Source organism: Falco punctatus, assembly GCF_963210335.1.
Source record: "Falco punctatus genome assembly, chromosome: 2".
Taxonomy (NCBI): Eukaryota; Metazoa; Chordata; class Aves; order Falconiformes; family Falconidae; genus Falco; species Falco punctatus.
Window position 1 is genome coordinate 92574872 of NC_137581.1, and position 25850 is coordinate 92600721.

Here is a 25850-nt window from a genome sequence, read left to right on the forward strand (position 1 = left end):
GTCCCAAAGACTGTGCTACTTCAGAGCAAACTTCCTCACAACTCTGCAATAATCAAAGACCACTCTGCACCTCTGAGTAATCACTTGTGAAGCCAGTACCCTAACAAAAATGAGGACTCCCTAGGCCACAGGGATACTGAAGTAGATCCTGAAGTCAAGAAGCTACATAAACTGAAGCTTTTTAATTATGTGTATAAAAGATATATAATTATATAAATATTTATATTTAATATAATTTATAGTATATGTATCTATGTATGTGTTTCTGTATATGCACATGAAACTATGCAAGTGAGAAAGAGAAGTTGCTACTCAGGGGTTTTGCTTACCGACAAAAAAAATCTGAACAGGGATATGAAAGTTTTTAAGCAGAAGACAAGTAATTCTCTCTAAAAAGCAAGTATCTTACACTGACACAGTGAGGTAACTCAAACACTCAGTTGATTTACTGCAGTCTGGAAATGGAGTTATGTATATACATACACACACGCTGAGATCAGCAAATGAGTTTTCAATGCAAATCACCTTGAATTTTGCTTCTTATGCTTGTTTAAATTGTAAACCAATACTCGTATATGCTAACGAAGCACACTCAAGGAACTGTTGAGCTTTGCCACACAACTGCACAGTGTGTAAGTGCTAGCGCCGTGTGGCCCGTGGTACAATTTCGTGGCCCCCTGCAAACCACCCTCCCAAAATAAGGTCACATGCAAGGGACAAGGCTGTTCTACCATGGTAAAAGAGCTGCCTACACTGCCAATGTACCAGCAGCCCACACTACCAGAATAGCAGCACTGGCTTCAAAATCCAGCATGACTGCTGCACTTTAGCCAAGCTGCTGTACTACCCAGGGAGACTTCGTATGTTTGAGATAAACTGGATACTCAAAGCACTGGCTCCAACATTGCCCAAATTGAACATTGCAGCTTAGAAGAGTCTGGTGGTACCACGACCAAGCTGAATTTGAGGAGGGAACAGCTGGGTTCTGACCCAGCAGCTCCCCAGAGCAAGGCATAGGGAGGAAATAACTGGAGAAGAGCCTTGCTGAGCTGCCATGACACACCATTACCTTTCAACTTTGAAGCAGTGTCAGAAGGGCCTGTTCATACAGGTAGCCTGCCATTTGATTCGCTACCTTGGATACTAAACCCTTAAATCCCACAGTGTGTATATATATTCAGAGCTGCAACATCCAGGCACAAATCAGTGGCTGTGGTTAGCTCAGCTTGACAGCAACTTTAAAATTTAAGTTTTTAACCTCAGTGATGAACTCTTAATTTAGTTTTGCTTGCAACAGTCTTCCATTAGAAGGCTGGTATCTGTTGTGATATTGCTACAAGGGAACTCCGTTCTTCCCTTACTCTTCCCCACTCCTTACAATTACTACGTAGACCCTTATATAGTAGTTCCTTCACTATGAAAATGATGGATATTAAAAGGGAGACTGAAATCATTTAGAACAGAACTATGAATGTCCATACTGTAAAAAAATAGGATGGTTTCAGCCTGCAAAGAAGCGAAGTACAAGGAATCAGGACAAGCCAAGACATTTTTTCTTCTCATCATCAAAACTAGGGAGTGAGTGTGGAAATGAAGCACTGTAAATGGAAGAAACACTCAACAACTATGTGATCAGGAGTGCCTGACTAGAACAAAGTCTGCGCCTGAAGCCTCACATTTTCAACCAATTCAGATTCAGGAGGTTTTTCACCCGAGCGCTGTCCTTGTCCCACAGTGCCCCTCCTGCAGCACGGGCTCTGCCCTCATCCCTGGCTCCCAGTGCCAGAGGGTCACGCACAGCCCTGCAGGACATGAACAGGTAAGATGCATTTCTCTGCGGATTCCCAACATCGCACAAGGCTCGAGTCCCTCGATGACTATTGTGAGCTCTGTTATGTGGGAATATTTTTTGAGAAGCCTGTCAGCCCTTTCCACACACCGAAGAAACTGCTGAGAGGGGTCTGAGATGGCTTAACAGGAAGCTTAGAGACTCATACTGTCCTCTCAGAGACTCGCAGTTCTGCTGCTGCACATCCCACAGTCACTGTGAAGCTGCCCTGTTCCTCTGCACCCTGCAAGGTAACTGCCCTCCCCGCCTACACCTTCTCACCTCCATCCGATTGAAGTCCCGAGTCTGCTGACCACCTGGCAATGGCTCAGAATACGAATCAAACAGTGTGCAGTCATGCATGGGCTTCAAAGAAGCTGTAGGGGAAAGAGAGAAAGGGGGAAAAACCCAAAACAAAAAAAGACACATGCAAAGTCTTAGATTAATAAGTAATTCTTAAAAACCTGTTCCAGCATCACTTTGTTCTTCGCTTCGACCTATCAGGACTGATCTGTAAGCCACGGATGACAAACATCATAACAAAAATCTTTCAATCTTGTATGCTGAATAAGTCAATGTCATGAAAAGGATACTATGTTTAATTTTTGTTGTAGAAATAATTGTGAAATTTGGGAGGAGTTATTCTTAGTAAACATTAACTGCCAACCAACCACCATTTATCTGCATTTTTACTCCCCACAGTCCAGTATGAACTTAGTTGGCCTTATAGCTTATATCTTACTGTCTTAGGAAGGTTGAAGGTACTTACCAAACCTTCAACTCCAACTTTTGGCATTTTGAATACTAAAAGTATAGTAGAATCTACCATTATACACTGAAATTGAAAGGCAGAAAAAAGCCAGGACACTGAACAAGCACAGTAGATGCTACAGTATATACTATCTGTAGTTAAACAGTATTGAGAGCTGGGGATGGGGGGGGTGGGGGGTAGCAGCAGCAGGGGGATGGGGCAGAAAGGAAAGGAAAAAAAAAAAAATCAGCTCTAACTTCTCACAGGAATATTCACAAGAACCTCATTTCTACTCCACAAGCTAAGGTCCTTCTGCTGATACAACTCTGGCATTAGTTCCTCCAAGATAAATCTGTCTTAGTAGCTGGAAAACAGCTTTTCTTAAAGATCAATATATTGAAAGGCCAGAACAACAGCTTTCACATCAAATTCCTAGTTTCTGGCTAGCATCTAGTTTATCTGTATAAATTAAGCTGTGGCAAATCTGTCTTAATTTACAATACAGTGGGTTACATACAGGGCAAATAGCTTTACAGATTCTGTAAATCAGTTTTAATAAAAACTTTCAGAAGAGAAGGTGGTGGGTCAAACTGTCAATGGAGCTGTGCCAGGACAGGATTTGAACCTGCACTTGTAGTTTATAGAAAAAGCCATAAAACTAGCAAGATTGATTTATTCTTAAATGGTCTGTCTTATGCTCCAAGTCACTTTATTTGAAGCTTTAACACTCTTATCAAATGCAAATATTTCACTTGAACCAGATTCTGCCTCATTCTGAAACTAATATAACAACCCAATGAAAACCAGTTTCCAGTATTCTTCACCAGGTTACTAACAATCTCACCCCCACCCTCCAAAAAAAAAAAAAAAAAATCTAAGTTGCACAGAAATCAAATTATGAAAACGTGAAAACAAGAAGTTTCTCTTGAAAATTTCTTTTGCCAGTTTAGGTAAATGTGTGAGGCACTTGCTTACTTATCAATGCTTGTTTCAGAAGTTGATACAATCAGGGCTCTATGCTTTCTTGTGATTCACAGTGTTACAATGTGTTGAGATGTTCTGCTTTTTATTCATGCAAGTCTTTCAAAAGATTTCTGAATCCTGACTAGGTGGCAGAATGAGCAGGAGACATTTTCAGACCCTCAAGCTAATCAGAATTACCATCTTAGCCGAAGTATTTAGAGTGCCCATAATGAACAATTAGTCCTTTCACCTTCTGCACATAGATCAGCTTGAAATGCTTGGTTGCGTGCAACACCATGAAGCAGTAATAATCTATGAAAATGGTACAGACCCTAGTGCTGAAAGGGACAAGTTAGGGAAACAAAGGACTACCAGGGAACAACTACAGCTTAGCGTGCTCTTCCTCACGTTGACACAATGATTCCCTACTACTAGATAGTTATTTCCATTGCCATTTTACCCAAAAAAGCTTAACGTGATGATAAACCAACAAGAACCTGCATGGAGGAGCTTACAAGCTAATTTATCATGAGAACAGGACTGAGAGTAGCAAAAAAAAGTGGTGGTCCTGGAGGGAAAAGGGTAGTTGTAATTATGACAAGGGAATGTAATTAAAGAGACTAGAAGTGATAAAGACTTGGAAGCGCAGGTTTTACAGTAGCTTTTCGCTTTGGATATGAAGACAGTGGATTATAAGGAACATGACTCCATCAGAGTCATCACCATCCTACAGGGTGAACATTTAATTTTCCTAACTGCAGCTTGATTTGCTCTTTTCCTGTCTCTTAATATATTCAGTGTCATCAAATTTAATGGAGATTTTATTAGGTCTTAAATATTATCCCTTAGCACTGTAATTATCATCTGTGATTAATCCTTCTTGCCCTAGAAAGTCATGCACATTTTTTAGATGGAACAGTATATTTTTCAGTGTTCATTTATAATTAAGAGAGACATAATTGAAGAGGACAAATGAAAAGGCAGGTCGCTCACTGCACATTGTTACTGAGATATGTTATATTTTGTATTAATTCACCCTTGTGCTACACAAACTGTTGTAATCCCCCTACGATTACTGCAAATTACTTCCAGAAGAATCTGTGGATTACACAAAATTAATTACAAAAAATTTAACCTTTGAAACAAATATATAACCATAGTAAGTTCTAAAGCAAGCCAGTAGTATTTTCAACACAGCTTCAAGAGACAGATATTTAAGGGAAAAAAATCATCAAAATTATTGAAAGCCATGCAAATCTTGTTGGATTATCTTTGCTACAGGTAATTGTCTACCGCTTTAGCTATGACGACACCTGAAGCACACTAGAGCAGAGGCAGACATTGAGGCAGGTAACCCTTCCACTCTGCATCGCTATTTTGTGCTTTTCTACATTCCTTCTTCAGCAACTGCCTCGTAAGCACAATTAAAAATGCGGGCATTAAAAAGCAACTGGAGAGCCATTACACAGTGTAGAACCCCATCCTACCTGCAGGATGGAGAAATGAAACCGTTCTTACACCCACGCTGGGTTCCTGTGGTGGCTACAGGAACACGACCGGCCGCAGGGACATTACCTGTCTGAAGGTACTCGGGCAGCAGTGTCTCTGGCAGTGTCTCAGGCAGCTGGTAACCATTCTTCCTCGCAACCACGAGGTGGAAAGCAGCACAAAACTCTGCGAGTGTCAGCGCCCCGTCACAATCCACGTCACTCAGCTCCCTGCAAGTACAACAGGCACGTGTTTTCCAAGCCATTACCTCAGGGAAACATAGGTGTGCATGCCATCACGGGGGAGACAGAAATGCAACTGTGGTAAGGGATATTTTAACACAAGGCAAGCACCTCTCATTTGCACTCAATCCTAACTTGTACATTTGTCTCAAGGAAGATGTAGTAAGCTGCTTTTCCAATACTGACTTTCCATTTTCTTTCTAATAAAGTACACTTTTTGTTAATACATCATACCATACGACACAATGTTATGTATATATTACAACATGAAATACATATCCCATACTTCCAAGGGGGAAATTAACTTTCCAATGGTTGGAAACACTTTTGGCCAGTCCACGCAGGATCTTAAACCAGTTCAAGCAGACACAGTTAAAAATGGACTTCAGCAACAGTTCCATAGCCCCATCAAATAGCTCAAGAAAAGAGCTAAATTAATGCTCTTGACCAGTTTCAATGTTATTGGTAACTTCACTAATGCTGTTTTAATTCTAGGATGCTTCTCAAACACTAAACTTGGACCTCAGAAATTAAAAAATTCCATTTTATAAATTAACTCTTTGTAAGAATTGAGTAGTATTTTATCACCAGCACATGGACCAGAACAAATGAACATATAACCGCCTACTCTTTGAAAGTAATGAGCATTTTTCAAGCTTTTGAGGTTATAGTGACAAAGACTGAAACATCCCATGCATTTAACACAGCAACACAACTTGATAAATTGTATCATCACAAAATTATAATTATCTGAAAGGAACACTTCAAGTTTTGCTCAGAGAACAACTTGTATCATCAATAGAAATAAAATGTGTTAACATATTGGGTTAATCCATTCTTCTTAAGTAATCTTCAATTTAAATTCCAATATTCACTTCCCCCAACACTATGCTTCTCCATTTTTGGTGGTCGTTTTTTTTTTTTTTTTATTTTCACAACTGACAATCCACTCTGAAAAGATTCCAGACATATTCTTTGACCCTGACAGATGTTTAGGCTCTTGCAAGCTTCCTCGTTTAATCTCTCTTCATGAAAGCATATATAAAGTAAAATCTCTATCATCATTTCTGATAAACATTTTAAAAACTCTTTGTTCTTCCTGTCTGAGATGCAAGGAAGACACTGAATTACAAAACACCACATCATTTATGAAAATATAATAGAAACCTTGTCAGATTTTACCACGTACAGTTCCATCCATAAACATTTCTAAATAAGCTCATTAAAAGTAAGTGTACTGGCTCATCAGAAAAGCACTGATCAATTATGTAGTTGTACTTACTAAAAATTAGGCATTAGTTAGGTCTCCTCTGACAAAACACAACCAAAAACATATAACCAACGACACATCTAAAACATTCCAGAGGTGCTTCTCTTCTGTGTCATTTCATGAAAAATGTCAGTTCGTTGACCTATAATAATGCTGCTTACAACATACTGAAGAACAGCTCTCAGTATATCGCTGTTCAAGCCTTCCCAGCCCTGCTGAGTAGGTGAACGCCTCTCCAGAAAACAAGTGTGTCAGGAAGATCAATGAGCACCCTGCCGCTCAGGCCTGGAAGTGATCCTGGCAGTAAGAGCAATAATTATAATTGAAAAAAGTTTTCAAAATTTAACAAGAACTCTTGAATTAAGCATCTTTTAAAAAAACAGGATACACATCCCCAACACTATTACAGTACTTACCAGATGTGAGAAAGCTCTGGGATGGGCAGCTTTGATTTTGTGAAGAAATTCTTTGCCACAGAACCTGTTGGGAAACCGTGCCTTATCAACTTTTGGAAATAAATTCTCCAATTATTTACCTTTGGCCAGGGCTGCCATGCCAGAAACAGCTGGTTACTCTGCGTCCAAGAGATGCTCAGATTAACTGGATTCTGATATAGCTGTTGGACCATTTGTCTTTTGCTGAGTAAGTGACAAAAGCAGACAGAGCTGTAGATCCCACTTCCCCATTCCCTCCATACGGGAAAAATAAATTAAGGAAAACACACTTTAGTACTAGTAACTCTAAGCAGCATAATGAGTACATCACCAATGATGAATTAACAGACACAATAGGCTCTGCTTCACCCAGAAGCCATGTATCTGGCTGCTCTCCCAAGATGTTGCTTTAACCATGACTTTTCCCTGCAGTGACTCAAATTTTATGGGAAAAAAAAAACAAGAAAAACAAAAAAAAAACCCACACAAAAACCCAAAAACCCTGGAGATTCAGATAGCACGTAGCTGTTCTCCTGCTACAGACATCCGCACTCACCCCCTGCCACTGTCACTGGGGCAGATCCAAGACTCACCTAGTGCAGCATGTCCTGTCCAACACTACATGCCAAGAAGGAGCATGTGACCATGACAAAGCCACGTAATAACAATGTACCTCCAGAGTACCCCCAACTTCTGACCACCTGCGATTCAGGAACTTTCTCAACCCAACGGTAGCACTTAAATGTTCAGTAACTTCCAAGAGATTTTTCAGTCACACATTTCTCAAATAACTTCTTAACCTGGACAAACCTCTAACATCTGTATCAGCCTGCAGCAAGGATTTCTACAGCTTAATTATTTTAGGATGTTGTGGAAGCTCAAATTTAACATTTATAAATAATAATTCTGGATATGCAAGGACTGCCTGAGAACCTTGTTCAACATAAAGGAAAATGCACAACTACCCGAGAGGCTGTGTACGTGTATATATATGCACGCACAGTTACAGACATGTATAAGTCCATGAGGAAATAAAATGTTGTTGAACAACCACTTTCTCTTTCAAGCAAATTATATAAAGGAGACTTAACTGAGGCAAAGAACTGGTGAAGCGCTAATTTCCTTCAGCAGCAGGCAATTCATTTAAAGTGGCTGGATCCAAGCCTCCTGAGCCCCAGTAATACAGCAGGGCTTAGTGAAACAACCCCAGTTTAAAATTTGTGATGTTTTCCATGCCAGCCCAACTGTGTGTACCTGCAGTGACTCCTCCCATGAGCAGCCTGATTCTCCTATTCAGGATGGAAATGCAACCTCAATACGCTGTTAATAATACTTTGATCATGCGCGTGCTCTCCAGGATTTGCTTTTAATCGCCTAAAGATCAGAATCTCAGTGTCTCAGAGCCATAAGCACTCAGGCTTGACCACAGAGGACAGTTAACTGAATGCTTAACTTTCATCATATGTACGCTGCCACATTTCTGCTGGGAAAGCGAACACAACGCCTAAAGTTTTTTTCAGCTCAATATACACTGCAGGTGTGTGATCCATAAATACTGCTGGTCAAATACACAGCACCCATTTTAATTCTTACTGAATCACCAACACTTCTTCCTTAGATGTAATTATTTTTCTAAAATCAGAATATTTAGGAAAATATAGAAAAAATATAGAAAAAAGCGTAACGGACATAGTATTGGTTTGCTCTTTGAGTTTTCTGCCTTTAAAATGAAATCACAATCAACTCTTTCTCATAAATACACCCCAGAGAGAAAAAATGAGTTAGTTTATCTACTCAACATTTCTGAACTCTCAGCCTGGTCCCTCTACCCAAGATGCATGGTGTTTGGTAAAAATTACCTGAAATAAAGGAGTTCAGGTCAGGCTGCAGGGACCTGAACTGGTTGATGTAGTAGTCTCGTTGCTCCTCTGTTATTCTCCAAGGGTCATCCGAGTAGCGGGTGCCGCTGTCCTGCTGCTCCCGCTCTGCTGAAAGAGACTGAAGAGAGGGACAGTGGCACCAGCTGCAGCGGGGGCCCAGAAAGGCACTGACAAGCTCAAGAAACCAGATTCACTCTCTTCTATTAGCAGACACATACTTTAAAAATACAAGAAGCAGTAACGGCCACACTGATTGCTGTCCCACTACTTATCTGTTAAAGCTCAGGCTAGGACTAGGTGCCTTCACCCAGGCAATTAAAGTAAGTTTTACAGGAGCAAAGCTAAAAGGAAATCTTACTACTGCTGACTGCGAAAAGGAAAGTCCAAGTCGTATTTTATCACCTCTGGATTCATTCTGGGGTTTTCATTCGTTTTGCCTGTCATGCATTACAACCCTGAACTGCATACTGCACACCTGAAAGGGATGGAACCAACAAAGGACCAACAGCTGTATTTATGCAGCACCGTGCATGAAAATTCAGCACTGCTAAGAAACTACATGCTTAGTCTAGGAGTGGTGCTGTTAACTACAGAGTTACACCACTTCTGGACCCTCCGCTCACCCAGGTAACTCAGCACACACTATGCCAAGCCAGGGAGACATACAAACCCCTGGAGACCTTCTCAACCTTCTGTCACTTCCTACAGCTTAGGTAAAAATCCTACTTTGGGAAAAAGAATATTCTTGAAGAGAAGGACATTTTATCAATTTATGTCTTTGCTTTCTGACGGACTTGTTTAAGGGAGGTCTGTACGTTCCACAGGTGGTGGTGGTGGTGGGGGGTGTCAGCACAATTAGTGTTTTTGTCAAACTGGAATGACTTAGTAATCAAGATTTAGGCCTGGATGACAACAGCACTCTTAAAGAGAGAGAGCAAGAATGAACAGCAAACCAGGCTCCAGCCAGCTCTGAAACCCTTTCTCTGACATAACTTTACACTTCCTAAGAATCAAATGCAAAACAGTGGTTCTGAAATACATCAAAAGATCCCCAGAACAGGTAACATCATAAGGCTGTAAATTAATCTTCATTTCAAAGTGCTGCATAAATGCAACCCATTTCATTTCAAGTTAGCACAAATTATGTGACACTACCTGTAGATGTTTTCCTGAGGCTCAGGTGGCATTTTGTTATGTGTGTGGGTTGCTAAGCACTCAGGAAAAGGTAGAGTCTCCGAGTCTTACTTATTTAGCAAAAGCTCTCCCTTAGGAGAGCTTTGCCCTTCCTTAGGGCAAACTACTTGTTTGCATAATAAATACACAGCAGGCATACTGGAACATAGGAAAGATCTGCTTTTGCAACCAGCAGGAAAACATAGGACCCATCACACAAAAGCAAACAAATGCCCAGAAATTCATTCATTCTGTTTGAGATGCAATTTAACCAATTGGGGTGAAAAAAAAGAATACACAGAATATTAGGCCACTAATTCTGTGCATGTGTTATTGACAGCATTCTAAATCAAGCAAGAATCCCTGTGAAACCTCATATATTTTAAATAAAAATGTTTTACTTTTACTAGGGTAACCTGAATACTTATTTTATTGTTTTTACTTTCAAACTGAAGATTATCAGTCTAGTTTTGCTATCTATGCTATTAGATTGAGAAATTTAATTAATTGTATTATTTGTTTTAATATTTCCTTCCCATCAGCTTTTTTTTTCTTTTACATATGCTAAAAATGCATGCTTCAGCCTCTAATCTAAAAACACCATGGAGAACCCTATTTTTGAAGTGAGAATTCCTCTTCCTTCCCCACCCACCCTTTTTTTTTAATGTCTATTATTTTCTTAGTAGTACTAGCGAAGAAAAACATGCAATTCGTTACCCGATTAGGAGCTGAACAGGTCAATGCAGGTTTGGCTCCATAATTCCCTGATGATGGTCCATCTTGCTGGTGAGTTGAGTGTCTGACTTCATAAGGAGCTACAGGCATTTAAAATAAAGCATATAAATGGAAGGATAATCAAAGAGTTTCTACTCGGCTAAAGGAAATCATTAAATACCACAAGGGTCAAGAATCTAGCTTGTGAACCTAGTATCACAGTATCAATGTCCATTTTGTGTTCTGCAACAAAATTTCAGTCACATACTTGTCTCTCACATCATTCTTCAGACATTACTGATAGTCGTATCAGTAGATAGAAACTGTCAGTTATATATTACTAGGTAACAGAAATCACTGTTCATCATGTTGAAATATATATTTATATAGCCTGTTTATATGTTTATACATTTTATATACTTAGTCATATATAGCACATGAATGCATTATAAACAAGAAGAAATAATTCAACTGAGCTGCAAAAAATATGCTTTGACAATCTATCCGATAGTAAAACACTAACTTTCCATATACTCCTCTTTCCCCTTCCCCAGTTTTCAAAATATACGACTCACCACTTTGCATTATTTGGAGTAAAGTTAGTAAAGAAAAGTAACAATTACTTCTTTTTCTGCTAAAGTCAGTCACTTATGTTCCACTCCAGCAAACATAGCTAGCAGTGACATAACCTTTAGAAACAATGTTTTAAAAATAGGTCAAACATGCAAACAAAAAGGCAACTCGCAGACCCTTACAGAGCTGAGAACTTCTGCTGCCAGCCTATTTCAAATTTACCATTACAAAGACAGAACTTAAAAGACTTTTGACAAAAAATGAGACCAAGAAACATATACATTTTGAGCTCAGAAAGACCTTAAAAATTATACTCCTAACCCCCTTGCTTTCTTAAGTGATCTAATCCTGTATTAGTATTTATTTTTATGTCTGTACAAGTAACCTCCAATTTCAGGGGGAAAAAACCACAAACGCCCTTAGAGAGATTTAAGTACAAGGCCACACTGCTGTGTGTTTGCTAGGAACAAATATCTTCTAAAACTATCAAGAAAAGCAGTACATAGTCACTGCTGCAGTGCAAAGCACTGCCCTTGAAGACACAATGCCCAGTTTCAGGGTCGGCCTGGCAGCACAGAACAGCCCACCCAGCCCAGCACCGTGGCACCAGCACCTCCTGCACATACACTAACACAATGGCTTTCAGACCTACCCTTTCCAGTCCTCTTCAGAAAACTGGAAGGGTCCTAATTCTAAAGGCCAGGGAGAACCAGTAGGTCACCTAGCCTGGCACTTGGTACGGCATGGGCCAGAAAACGTTACCCGCTTCAGCCGCTAAGAACACATTCAGCTGAATAACCAGGGGGATTAGATTAGGAGAAAATCCTTTCCTGGAAAATAGGAGAAATTCCCTTTCCAGAAAATAACCATAGTGTTCTACACCTCTAGGATTTTAACACCTTAAAAATTCAAGCAGTTGAATAATTCATTTTAGAAAAAGTTAACAGCTGGATCGGACACTGCTGCCTCTACTCACTTTGCACAGCTGCTAACTTCATGAGAAATTTCACTGAAGTTATGTATGCAACCACATTCAGAGGGGAAAAAAAACCCCACCCAACACACAAAACAAAAACAACACCCAAAATACCTGCCCCATAACATTGACAGATCTGGGACTGAGTCCCAGAAAACAGCAGAGTGCATGACAGGTAACACGGTCAGCTGCTCCTGATGGATGCCTCCTGCCTGGCTCTCCAGGGTGTAGGCTATCTGCCACACGTCTTCCTCACTGGAGCAGAACACATGTTGTACCAGAAGACAACTTTGCCAGTGTTACTTTTTTCAGAAGTCAACCATCACTATTTTGACCAGTTATGCCAAAGGTGGGGTGGGGAAAAAAAAAAAAAAAAAAATCCCATCGCTGAACAAACAGCAGTTTACCTAACCAGCAAATGAATGCCCGTGACTCAGTACTGGCACAATTTTCACACAGAGACCACTTTACAGTGTTGAACACATTCTTATTATGGCTGTACTGTTTCAAAATGTCATAATAGCTCTGTTTTTTCACTCATTTGTAAACAAGGACAACAGCTAAAGGACTAGCACAGTCCACTCCTCACTCGCTGTAAACACACTAGCTGAAAGCAGGAGGGATGATGGAGGGATGGTACATACCAACGCCTACCATTGCCATCATCCTGGTCACCAGATGTTGCAATTAGGAGAGCACAGACACCTTACTATTAACAGGAGCTTGTAAAGCCTTAATAAAACAGGTTTCTGCCCCGCTACCCACTTACTAAAATTAGAATGTTTTGCCACCTACTCTAATAGCACAGATGTCAAGGTGAGAGCATCTATGCAGGGCCTTATTTTTGCCTGTTTTGCTTAAGTTACATTGTCGGACTGTTTTTATATTCATGTCCCATTGTCATCTCTGTTACAAAACCAGAGAGATCATTATTCTTTCCTGCAAAGGAAGGCTCACTGCTGATCTGAAAATTAATAGAGCAGCTACTGAAATCAGAAGCGGGCTTTTCTTCGCCTCTAATGAAACCAAAAGCATCATGTACTCTGAAAACACTCACAAACACCTGCCACTAGGACATATTGCACATAGTCTTGTCAGAGATTAGGTATTTGCATTTATCTGTGAGCAGTGACATACAAATCTAACTAATTTACCAGAAAGCAAACAGGAAGATAGGCCTGAACAATCAAAATAAGTTGATTGAGTCATTTTCTAAAACACAGGTCTAATTAAGTTTTAAAATCATTAGGCTGATTGCCAATTGCATTTGAAATATGGATGCTTCTGAGAAAGGAAAAATAAAAGAATTTAATACAATGTGCATATCCCAATTTTTATCTTACCTCCATGCTGCTGCTCCAGCCCACTTCTTGATTTACCATATCCATAACTTGGGGGTATTCTCTGGTAAGTAGATGGAGAAGCAGGAGGTGAGCAGATAGGAGACATTGGAGGAGACTTGGGCTCCTATTTCAAAAACACACAAACACAAAATGCAACTCTGAGACAAAAAAACCACCAAGTAATCCTGCACAGTGATCCGAACGCATACAGCACAACAGGTAAAGAGGCGGCAAACACTGCAGTTCCCTCAGGCCCTTTATTTCCAGGAAAAGGCTCCGTAAAAAAAAAACCGAAAGACAGAATCTGGCACAGAGCCTTCTAGGGGTAAAGCATGGCAACGCCATTGCAAAGCTTTACAATGAACAGTGCAAAATATTTTACTTCTACATATGCTTCTTCAGGCATCTTTGGAAGGCTTAATGTGAGTGGGTATCTATGAATTTACTTAACACATTTAGTGTGAGTGCATTTTGTGGGAGAGCATTTTTCCTATTAAAAAAAACTTTTAAAATAAATCTCTGAATCAGTATTTTAAGCGCTCTGTGGATCTGTAGGTGTTACTGGGTAACCTAAAGCTTTCTCTTTGCCTTGACTTACAGAGATAGTTTAAGAGGAGGATGTGATCCCGAAACAGTTTACTGAATGAAAAGGAAAATACCGCACAACACAGGTAACCTAGACTGAGCCAGGGGTTTGAGGGCAGCATTCCGCTTTAGTGTCAGTACACACAGGCAGACATGCTGCCCTTCCCCATCCTGCAGTTCCACCTGTGTATCTTGTCATCAGCTCACTCCTGCTGGCTGACCTCAGGCTGGGAACGTGGTTACTCATGACAGCACCGTGGTGCGATACACGCGTGCATGCGTCAGGGGAAGATAAAGAGCCTGCCACCAGGCACTTACAGCATGACTGATCAGTACCAGAGGAGAAGGTGTCAGGCCTGGGGAAAATAATGCAAATGAAGGCTGAGCTGTGAAGCTGGTTGTATCTGGGTAGGTGCTCCCAACTCTCCTAAACACAGGTGATGCAAATCTCTCAGACAGATTTACTAAATCATCAACTCAAAACAACGGATGCTGGGACAATGTTTCACTGAGGACGGAAGAAAAGCAGATCTCTTCTGGACTACTCCTGCGGAAGATTAGAATGGAAAAAACCAAAAAACTGGTGGCCTTACCCTACCCAGAAATACTGACTTGTGATTCAGCACCTTTTCTCCAACTGAATATTCCTGTAGTGACTAAGGATCATTCCGGCCATGAGAAATCGCTCGCTTTCCTGTTCTATTTGCCACCTCTCTCCTAGTCCTCTCCAAGAAACAGTGCTGGACTGTGTAGGAGGACAACACTGAAAGAACTTGTACCAAATATTACAGGGCTGACAGATTTATACAAGCTCATATAAAGAAATTCCCTTCAGGGATGCAACTGGGATGCATCAAAATCAGAGCACAGCCCCAGTGGGGAGTATCTGCATGTCAGGAGTTCATCTCCTGTCTAGTACTGCAAAACTGAGTAAGCCCATGTGAGTGTAATCATTTACAGGAATGGACCCAAAAGGAGGACGCATAACAACATACTGGCCTGAAGGAGACAAGCCTGTTACCTGTTTGTCCCCTTCATCTGTTCTTTTGTAGGAATTTTTTTCCACAGTTGCATGTGGAACCTGAAATTTAACTCCATGGAGTTCTGCTGGAGTTCCGTAACGTACTTCACTGTCATTTTTCAGCGCCATAAACCGTGGCAGAGGCAATTCTTCATTAAAAGAGAGAAAAATTCAGTTGAGGCTACAGAACATTAAAAGTACTTTAAGCAGTATCGTCTTGTAAAACCAATGAAAAGTTTATTTATTTAAAAGACTACTATTTGTATTTTGTAGTGTTTATAGTTGTGGGACTCCTGTGATTATTTTATGTCTTAATAAAAACGTGACTGTTAGACAAAGCTGCATTCACCAGCTTCATACACAATCTCCCCACGCAAAGAAATAAGCCTTGTGCACGTTGCTAAAGAAAGCGGCAAACTCATTTCCTGTCAAGACGTTGTCCATAATGAAAAGAATAGCTTCCCACAGAAACTGTGGAACTGATGAATTAATCAGGATCACTTCATCCTCGATGCTGCCATCATAAAGGGAACAAATTACAAATGGGAGGGTTCAGACACCACACCAAGGCCTGGTGAGACAACTGCCTCAAGAAGTCCCATGTCATGTCTGCTCTGCAGAGCAGAAGAGCGACACTTCGTCACGCTAAGACAATTCACAATTATTTTGAAGAAACACCATTTATTTTTGTGCAGTCACCCTGAAATTAATTAAAATTAACAGAAAGCTGAAAACCCAGCAAAGCCATACATCGCCTTGGTATATCAGTTACACCTATAGCTACTACCAGGAAGAAAAAGAAATCAGCTAGAGTTTGGTACATATTACTTGCCTCACTCTAAAGGTACTCATACATTTCAAGAGAAAATGTAATTAGCACTGGAAGCGTTTCAGAAGCATGATATAAATACAAGGACTGCAAGTACCCTTCATCATTCAGATTCATGGATTTTTTGCAGATGCTGGACTTGTAAAACATACACAGTAAATCTCACTTATTTCAGGTTTCTAAATTAGTTTGTTGGATTTTGTTTGGGGGTGGGGGTTGGTTTTTTTCTCCCCAAATTAACATCCTTAAAAAGGACGACAATGCAAGAGACAGCGCACCAGCTGTCTGTAAGGAAAACAGACAAATCCAGGCCGCCTTGCTTCACCCCTGGTTTAAATTCCCCTTCCAGCAAGGCACTGAACCAAACCGTGCCAGCTGCACCTGATCCTCTCCACTTGGTTGGGAGCTCTGCTCACACAGGTCTGCACACGCTCGCCAGCATGGCTCCCCACCTCAGGATGGGGCAGACCTGGGACCACCCCCACCCCCCTAATATAGGTGAGCGTTCACATTCCATTGCCCTTAGCAGGGACAGCAGAGCAGAAGCTGTGCTGGGACCAGTGACCTGATCGCGAGGTTATGGGTACGTCCTGCGTTTCCTGCCCCCTCCCTGATCTCGTGGCCAGTTGCATCGCTGCCTTCAGCAGGATGGTGGCAAGTACTCTTGCCCACAGCACAGCCTCACGGCGTGGTTCCAACGCCCACCTGGGATATGGGGGCCAAGGGTTCAAACCTGGTCAGCCTCAAGCCCAAGTGAAAAGCCATGTGTTTTGAAGCCTAAGCCCTGCTGAGGCAAAGCATGCATCACCAAGGCAAGAACAGAGTCCCTTCCATTTACTCACTATCAAGGTTTCACAGCTAAAGGGACCTGCTTCCTCTCTTCACCACTTTAGTTTGATAAGCCTCTTTAAGGAGCATTTTTTGCCATCAAAAACGGTACATTTAATCTTACTGTCAATTCACTGGGAAGAACAAAGCTGTTTTAAATTACATCTACACATTTTCACACCTACTGATAGGAAGCATTAGGGTTTTGTCACCATTATGCATTTACTTCAGCAGGATTATTTGCTTAAACAGACGAGTGTTGCAAGCTGCCCTGCACAGAGGGACCCCTGATCTGCCCACGTTCCCCGCAACATGCCTCCACCCAGAGCAGCTATCACCCCCCACTCCGGACAGCTGTCAAGACTAGCAGCTGAAGGTGAGAGAGAAATGCATCCCCAGTACTGATCAGCTGTCATTTGTGCCATTCCTTTGGTAATGCCTTTCCAGAGGGGGATGTCATCTCAGCTTTGCCATATGTGTAATTCACTGCAATTTTCTACCTTAGTGACTTAGACTTAGAGAATGTAACATTACCTTCTACTCCTTCTCTGCTCCTCAAAACACAATCGTTTCACAGACACATTAGGAGAAAAAGTTTACCAGCACAGAGAGCTGACAAGCACTAAAGAAAGTGAGAAACAAGTGCATAGTGCTGCAAGGAAAATTTGCTACTTACCATTCTTAATGCTTTCAATCCGTACTGGGAACCCTGACTGTGCTGCTGCAATTAACTTCAAAGCAATATAAAATTGAGCAGGACCAAAATAACCCACACGCTTGGCTCCACAAACTTCTGTAATCTAAGAGAAGAGACGGGTTGTTGGTTAAATGCGTTTCGCTCTTCCAGAGAATGCAAACATCTCTACATAGACAAAGAAAAATTCTTTAGAAATGCAAAATGCTTTTTGTTGTATTTAAATTTCTATTAAGCATATTTGTTTCAATTCTGGACATTGCTGTCTGATCACACTCCCCTTAGCATATCAGAGATAGGTAGGTAGCTGCTAAGCTTTTCAGAAGCATTGCTGGTTAACACTGCTATCCTAAAACAACTTCGGGGTTTTCATACTACATATGGTTTTAACAGCAGGTGAAATGGTAACTTATTAAGGTCACTGTCCGGTAAAACATTTCCACTGCAGAAGCTATGGTATTCACAGAAAACTGTACTTTAATATTAGCCCTACAACAACAGTTCAGACAATTACTGTAACAAACACAACAAGAAACACCCCATCACACCGCTTGAGCCAAACACTGTTGTGAAAAATTGACACTGTCCTAGCACCGAAGCTTGATTTCTATACATACTTCACTGTTTGCTTCACTCAGCCACCTCTATGAAGCAAACAGCTCCACATTCCCATGCTCAGACAACAGCTAAACAAACAACAGCTGTCTGCAGGTTTTAAGCACAGGCGCCAACTTTCCCATCCCTGGAGTTCCCAGATGTTCACAAACAAACCTCAGCCGAGCACTGAGGTTAGAACAAAACCCTATTCACTCTGGACATAAAGGGAAGCCACAGATTGTTTTCCTGAAAAATACACCTAGATGAGCAATATCTCCTGGCTGGCGAGGTACACCACCCGTGTCCAGGATGTCCAGGAGCTGTGTCAGTTCTTCATGGGTAAGAGCTGCTCTCTGGAAAACCACGTCTGTGGATTGCTCCCACGCTACAACAGCATGATGGAAACTGTTTCAATGTCATGTATGAACAAATAGCGCAAATGAATATTCTATTTTTTCTAATACATTTTTATATGTATATATACACACATACACACACAGATTGGCAAAATGTCAGCTGAAACTGTTACTGAAGAGACCAATGTTTTGGAACAGTAATTCTTACAAATCAAAGACAATTATCTTCAAGCAAACTTTTTCTTCTCTGGATATGGCTTCTGCTTTGAGCGAATGAGCTCTGGCTCCCTTCTCTTCCTGCAAATTCTAGAGATACATGGCTTAATTTCTTGACCACAAGACATGTCAAGCAGCTTGCTTTTCTCTTACTGCTTGATGAAAAGGGAGATGATTCTCTGTATGAGGACAGCTTCAATTAGCCAGCAGCATTTGTCAGTTCCTATCTTCTACATCATCCTTTTTTTCTGAAGTCACTCTGCCTTTTTTTTTTTTTTTTTTTAATCCCCCCTGCCCCATCACTGGTCTTACTTCTTTCATTTTCCAGTGGAAATACAGAGCACTTGGTATGTGCCTGAGATGGATGGTGCCAAAGCACGATTAGGAATGGGAGCACGCTGGAGAGGGAGGAACAGGTGTAGGGGAACTCCTTGGAAGAGAGCCGCGCTCCATCCAGGACATGAGAAGGCACCAAATACAAGTCAGTGAATGGCACTATGCATGCATAGTGTGGCAGGGGTCTCCCCACTGCCATAGGGGGCAACACCGTCCACCGTGGGGGTCCCACTGCCCCAGCAGGTGCCCCGACAGCAGTCTACCAGGGTGCTGTGGCAGGAGCTGCCATGGCAGGTGGGTGCCCGCCGTGCTGTGGGAGCAGCGCCTGGCTGCCTGCCTGTGGCAGGGGCGTGCTGCCGCGGCAGCCCATCACTGTGCCAGCACGGCTTCAGGAGGCTGGGGAGGGAATCGGTACCACTTCTGAACTCCAAAGCAGGTTCCTTCCCCTTGTCGCTGGATGCTCCTAATTCACTCGGTCCTGCTGCCCACACCTCCCACTCCTGCACGCTCCTGCCCCGCCAGCAGCCCCAGCTCTGCTCGATGCAGCAGCGCGGAGCACAGGCGATGGGGTTTGATGCAGCACATGCAGCCATGCACCACGGCTGTGGCCAAGCTGGCTCCCCACGGGCACAACCACCCGTGCACACCAGACCCTACAGCAGAGGGGACAATGCTGCTGTGGCAGGTAGGCAAGGAAGCCATCAGCTGGGGCCTTACTGCCCGTCCCAGGCACACCAAATTAACAACCTGGGGAGAAGATGGAGAAGGGCCACAACCAAGCTGAAATTCAATCTGAGTGCACAGCCCCGGTTTGCTATGGGAGAGGTTTTTTTTTTAAAAAAAAAAAAAGGGCAGTGCTAAATAAGGCAGTTTGCAAAATCCAGACATCTGCCGGCACACAGGTCCTGCCATGGGGGGGTGCAGGTGATAACCCCCTGCATGACCCACAGCCAGTGCCTGCGATGGCAGGTGCTGTGGTGCAAAAACAGCACGTAAAATCCCTGGGTGTAAAATCCCGGGGTGTACGAGCGCTCCCCTCCTGCCCCAGCACCCTGCGCTTGCTGGCACAGAGCAACAGCATCACCATGCTCTGCGTTTCCCTCTCACCAGCTGCTGGAAGGAGGAAACACCGAGCAACTGGGACTTTCACATAGGGATTTGAGATGCTATCATCTTCCTGAAAAGATACTGAGAGTTAATTTTCCATATCTTTTCTATACTTTGAAATATTAAGGTCACTGAATGTTGTAAATGTTCTGCTTGCTCCTCATACAGAAAACATGAACATTTTACTCTGATCTAGCAGATGAAAAATTTCTAGCAAGGATACACCACCTCTCAAAAATATGGTGTTATTCCTAAAGTATACTAACAGCCAACCAACCTGAAACTGTCTCTTTGTAATTTTGCTCTTTGACGGTAACAACAGAAATATATCTTGTAGGCACAAGCTTCTCTCTGTTATTTGTGCAACTAAATCCTGATCTCTTTGTTAATGGTTCAGAGCAAAAGATGCAAGCTGACAAAGCAGCCAAATTTTTTTTTTTTACACAATTAATTGTGGGTATTCATATAGATTAATTGCAGGTACAGGCATTTAGGCTTACCAGGTTCCTTGTACAGTTAAAGGAGCAGGTACTGGGTTCCTTCCAGACAGCATTTCATACTATCTACATCAGGACCCTGATTAGAGCTGCTAACAGGTGCAGCCCCTCTCTCCAGCAACCACAGAGGGTAGGTGGCAGATTAGCTTTTATCCAAAATTAATTCCTCAGAACATGCTGTCTGCTCAAATTTCCACAGCAGCTTAAACTGAATACTGCATTATTTTTTTGTTACCCTGTTTCACCTTTTTCAGGGTCAGCGCATATAGCCTCTTGATGGGCAGATTACATTTAGTGATACGCAATACTGAAATCGAGCTAGTCTGTGTGATGTACTATTAAGAGTCTCCAAGATTCATCTGAATTAAAGGCATTGTATATGAAAAAAATATCATATCACATTCAAGCTGAAACTAGGCTCTAATAAAGCAGAGAGCACTTTGGAACTAAGATATGTGAAAATATTCCCTGAAATACAGGGGAAACATCAATTCTGCTTTCATTAAACTGATACTTAAAACCAAGTTCTTTCTGTCCTTTCCTGTTGTCAGTTTGGGTTGCATTCTTTTCAGCAAGCCAGCAAGGCAAGAACAGGTAATTTCTACTCATGCACTGCTAAACAGACACACATGTAAATCAAAACAACTTGCATACCTTGACATTTCAAGGGAGTTTAATACAAAACTATTGCTAATCAATTTTCATTGCATTCTTTTTAAAAAATCTTCAGCAGAAAACTGTAATCCTCCAGTAACAGCCAAATATTGAAGAGAGGTTTAATGAAGAACATGTTGGAAATAATTTTTCATGGTGGCAGGTTACAGGTGCTGCTTGCCAAATCTAACCTCAGGATGACAAACGGAATTAGTCAAAAACTGATCTATTCAACGGTTTATGAGGCAAGAGTATGATGCTGAGCGAACTAAAACTGAGTTTACATTTACTGCAAGATGTAACTGCTTATATGAAACAATTTCACAGGTCATCTGCCAATTAAGGAAAAATGTTGATTTTGTACAACATGTGAAAACAAAATTTCTCAGAGCAGGATGTAAAGCTGTAGTGTCTAATCTCATGTTTGTTCTCAGTCAGTCCTGCAACAGCATCTCCCAGTTCAATGGGACTGCAGCAGGTAGCCCTGAAACACACATTCTGTACACAAATTGCACCACCTTCCCTATCAAGCAGCCAGAAGAAGGGGAGAAAGTGCAAGACCTAGATGCCTGCACACCCTTCTGACATGCCAGAAGTTTTTCTATGGTTGTAAAAATATGCAACATTTTGGGAGGTGGAGGGTGTGGAAAACCCAACAAAAAAACTGCAAAATAATTTCCAACTCATCAACATTAAAATCTAAAATGTAGCTACGAGCTGTTTGGAAGACTGGCTGTTTTAAGTCACCATTCTCCATGCAAACTTCTCATGGAAAATCTTTACATCTTGAGATGCTGGAACACAAAACAGATTTTTGTATTTATTATCCACTCACTGCTCTGCTCTATCAGCTGACAGCGAGTGTTACTTTTGTAATTGCTCCTTGAAGTCATCCCACATGAAGCAGCTTCTCCCAGCACAATCTGACATTGTTCCAGCTCTCCCCAGTTCTCTCCAAACAAGTTTCCACTGCAGTATCCAAGAGCACTGACCTCGCAAACACCCTGGGCAGGTCTAATGCAGATTGCAAAAGCTAAACTTCAGGAACTGAACATGAGCCTAGAGCTGAAGTTTGTTTTCCATAAGTAGGAAAAGAGATAAAATCAGACACCATCTACCCCACAATCCTACAGACAGGCTGAAATGACCATCCTGCAGCCTAAAGGGAAAGGTTAACAGCTGTAAGGCAAAGGTAAAGCTGGGAGTTTTGCTTTTTCATTCAGCCATCAATGCTGCTACAGCATCCCCTATATCCAGCTGGCACACAGTTTTTGTCTGTTCTGCCCTCCTATTCCTACCTGCCACATAGATGGTCACTGCTTGGCATCTGTGGGCAAACCCAGCCCAAAGGTGCTCAAACCTCTGCGTGCGTTGTGAGACTCTGCAAGGAACACGTATAAGCTGAATGCATATTCAACTCATTCAGAAAGCAAAAGAAAACGAGCATCACTGACTCCCATGTTAAAGCAAACTTTCTCACTCCACTTTCCATCTCAGCCCAGCCCCAGAAAGCACAGTTTTTCTACTTGTCCTTCCTCAAGCTACAATGACGGTAGGTAGAAAGATTTTCCAGTTCATCAACTGCCTCTGTGTTTTAAGGAACAACTGGAAAAGCTCCTGCCGTGAGCCGATGCACACCTTGGCCAATGCTCTCTGGAGGACAGCCAGCCGTGATCCCACAGCTTGGTCCTCAACCACAGAGCAACCCCAGGCTCCCTTTTGGATCAACCACCCTTTTGTAACAGTTTCAAAGACAAATATTTGCAGCAGCGGCTTATCAACAGCTTATCGCAAAATTGTGTCAGGTATCTGACCCACTTCACCTTTTTTTTTTTTTTTAAATTTGTGTTTACAGAGCCTTTGATCTGTTTGTTACAGACAAGTTTTGCTGCATTCTTAAACAGGTATTTCTTTGTGAACAGATCATTGTTCAGATATCTGTAACACTACCTGGAGCCTGGGGCTATTTCTTCATTATTTAAAGCAAAGTAGTAACACACCCTGGATCCAGGAGGATTACTGCCTGGGAAGGCAACAGGAAGAGGAATGTTACGTGCCCAGCTGTACAGAGGAAGAGGCTCTCCTACGGCTTAGGTTCCTTAGCTCAGCTCCTTCATATCAGTGGTATTCGTGTAACTTCATTTTATCCTGTCATCCTGTCTTTTAAAAACAGGTGTTTTATCCACTTTTTACTTTTTTAAACATCACTTGAGATGATTACTAAAATCTAGCTATTTTGAGCAAGCAGGGTACTGACATCTATAAACCAAAAGGAATTCAGAACAGCTTAGTTTATGGAACAGAAATATACATAGTATATTTTTAAAGACCTAACTACAAAATATTCTCACAGTGTAAGCACCGTATGATCATTGCTTCGTAATAAAGAACACCATAATCTTAACTTGCAAGACAAGCTTCTAATAAACTGCCAAAGCTTAGCAACCTCAGTTGATACAGCAGTAAAAGCAGCAGAGAGCAACCGCATCTGTTAGGCAAAAACCTGTCAATAGCATCATCAGGATTTCATCAAACTGCCTCCTGGCACGACCCAGAACCACTCACGAGTGCGCCGGTGCTCCACATGTCATCACACCTCTGTGCATCTAGGGGGAAAGCATTCACCACACAGAGAAGTGAACGCTATGCCAGCAGCTCCAAGCAGAAGATTTTATCCCAACACCAAGAACTACAAGGCTTGTGATTCAGTGCGTGCTTCCACACACATGCACACATGGCCACGGATAGAATCACATGAAATAAACACCAAACCAATTTTCAAACAACTCTAAGTCTCACATTGAAGCTTAACGGCAGAAGTCTTTAATATACTAGAAAACGTCAGTTCCTGAGCAGAGCTTAAAAGAAACAACACACCAACACAATCGTTTTCAATCAGCGAAGAGCCTTGTGCACAAGCAGGGCAGGAGCAGTGCAAGGCTCGGCTGAGCCCTCTCTTCTGTACAACAGCCAGCTGCAGATGCCTACGGAAACGCAAGCATGCGAATCACGCAGCACTTCTCTTCAAGTAGGAAGACTGGCAATGCCAACGTACCGCAAGTTACAAAAAATATCGATCTGAATTGCACAGCTACCAGGACATGTGAGTCAGCATTGTTAATCAAAATATTTCAATTATTAAGGAGTGTTGGGTAGAAGCACTCTGCCAGGGAATAAAGGCTGCTGATGCATGCCAATATTTATAAGCACTGAAGTATACCTGAAAGAAATCTCATATCCTATGCTAAACCTTTTGTCTTTAATATACAAACGCTGATGAATCTTTTATCTGCATGTGGCACGGAAAAGGTGGACACTTTCATCTAATGTCAATCTTTTGGGGAGGTTTAAGAACCACCATTCCTGAGAAATATTTGACAGCCTCCATGCCAATTGCTCCATTCACAGCAGCACTGACTACAGAATTAGGTCACAGGTTGTTATATACATTTGCTGATACTTCATTCCATCTTCCCTTTGAAAGAAAAACCTAACATCATTTTCAGCAAACACATGCCTTTAGAAATGCATAAAAAACTTACAGGGGTGAAAAAGATGAAGCAACTTATTTTCAAAACCTTCTTGCCTTTTTCTTCTCACTATTTGGAAAATGAATTCTCTGAGAACAGTGTTAATCCACCTAAACTTGTATCAAACTCTCATAAAAAAATTATCCAGGTCAATAAATAAAGCTTGTGCCAATAAATTTGTATAAGATTATGCATGAAATTTTAGTAAGGCTCCAAGTTAACACTTGGAACGCAAAAATAAAAAGCCTGAAAAGACTCCAGATTTAAGAACACTGCATAAGGAGACCAACAAGCAGTACAGATTTTTCTAGAAGTATGAGTCCACTTATTCACCAAACTGCTTCACATTCTTTGTGGGGAATCAGTTTCTCAGCATCTGGATATGGAAACACAGATATTCAGCAGGTCACTCTCTGAAATGCTGCACACACAGCCTTGCCAAAATCACTATTAAGACCTGAAATCCCATGGAAACCTGCAGAGTACACAGAACTGCATTATGGATGTTTAATCTGCTTTTCAAATCTTACTGTAGAAACAAGGGAGTAAGTATAACGTCCCAAGTAAAATGGCAAGTAGAGAGCTGTCACACCACTCCATCCAAACAAGTAGATTGCACAGAGCTTCCACAGGGCTTATCTGAATTTTGCTGATGCAAGTCCCTGCCAAGAGCATTTCATTCTCCTGGACTTGAGTTTCATAAAGCCCATCCCACAGATGGTTAATACTATGCATTTTATACGTTGCAAATACAGTTCTTTAAAGGCATTAGTTATTCCAAGGATTTCTGTTCACTTTGCTGCTCACCTCACCTCTTCCAAGAAGATATCTAGGGACATAACACAGAGAAGGTCCAGGATGTGACAGAAGAGAACCCAGACCCTCCAACTCTTGCCCATTCAGTGGAAACATTATCCTGAACCCCCTTACCCACATAGCAATTGACACTGCAGGAGGCGCTTGAT

General features: G+C 41.7%; 1 protein-coding gene across 5 annotated transcripts in view; it reads right to left on the reverse strand.

Moving 5' to 3' along the window:
* The window catches only part of REPS2 (RALBP1 associated Eps domain containing 2), a 104250-nt gene that overhangs the window by 49810 nt on the left and 28590 nt on the right, over positions 1-25850 (reverse strand). For 4 of the 5 annotated variants that reach the window (XM_080377147.1, XM_080377150.1, XM_080377149.1 and 1 more), the window contains exons 2-9: positions 17575-17698; positions 15242-15390; positions 13636-13759; positions 10747-10844; positions 8836-8974; positions 6959-7022; positions 5118-5260; positions 2111-2205 (exon numbers count right to left, since the gene is read on the reverse strand). In XM_080377147.1, coding sequence (XP_080233273.1) covers positions 2111-2205; positions 5118-5260; positions 6959-7022; positions 8836-8974; positions 10747-10844; positions 13636-13759; positions 15242-15390; positions 17575-17698 — 936 coding nt within the window. The remainder of the gene's footprint in view (positions 1-2110; positions 2206-5117; positions 5261-6958; positions 7023-8835; positions 8975-10746; positions 10845-13635; positions 13760-15241; positions 15391-17574; positions 17699-25850) is intronic. The other variant, XM_080377148.1, reaches the window with a different exon arrangement.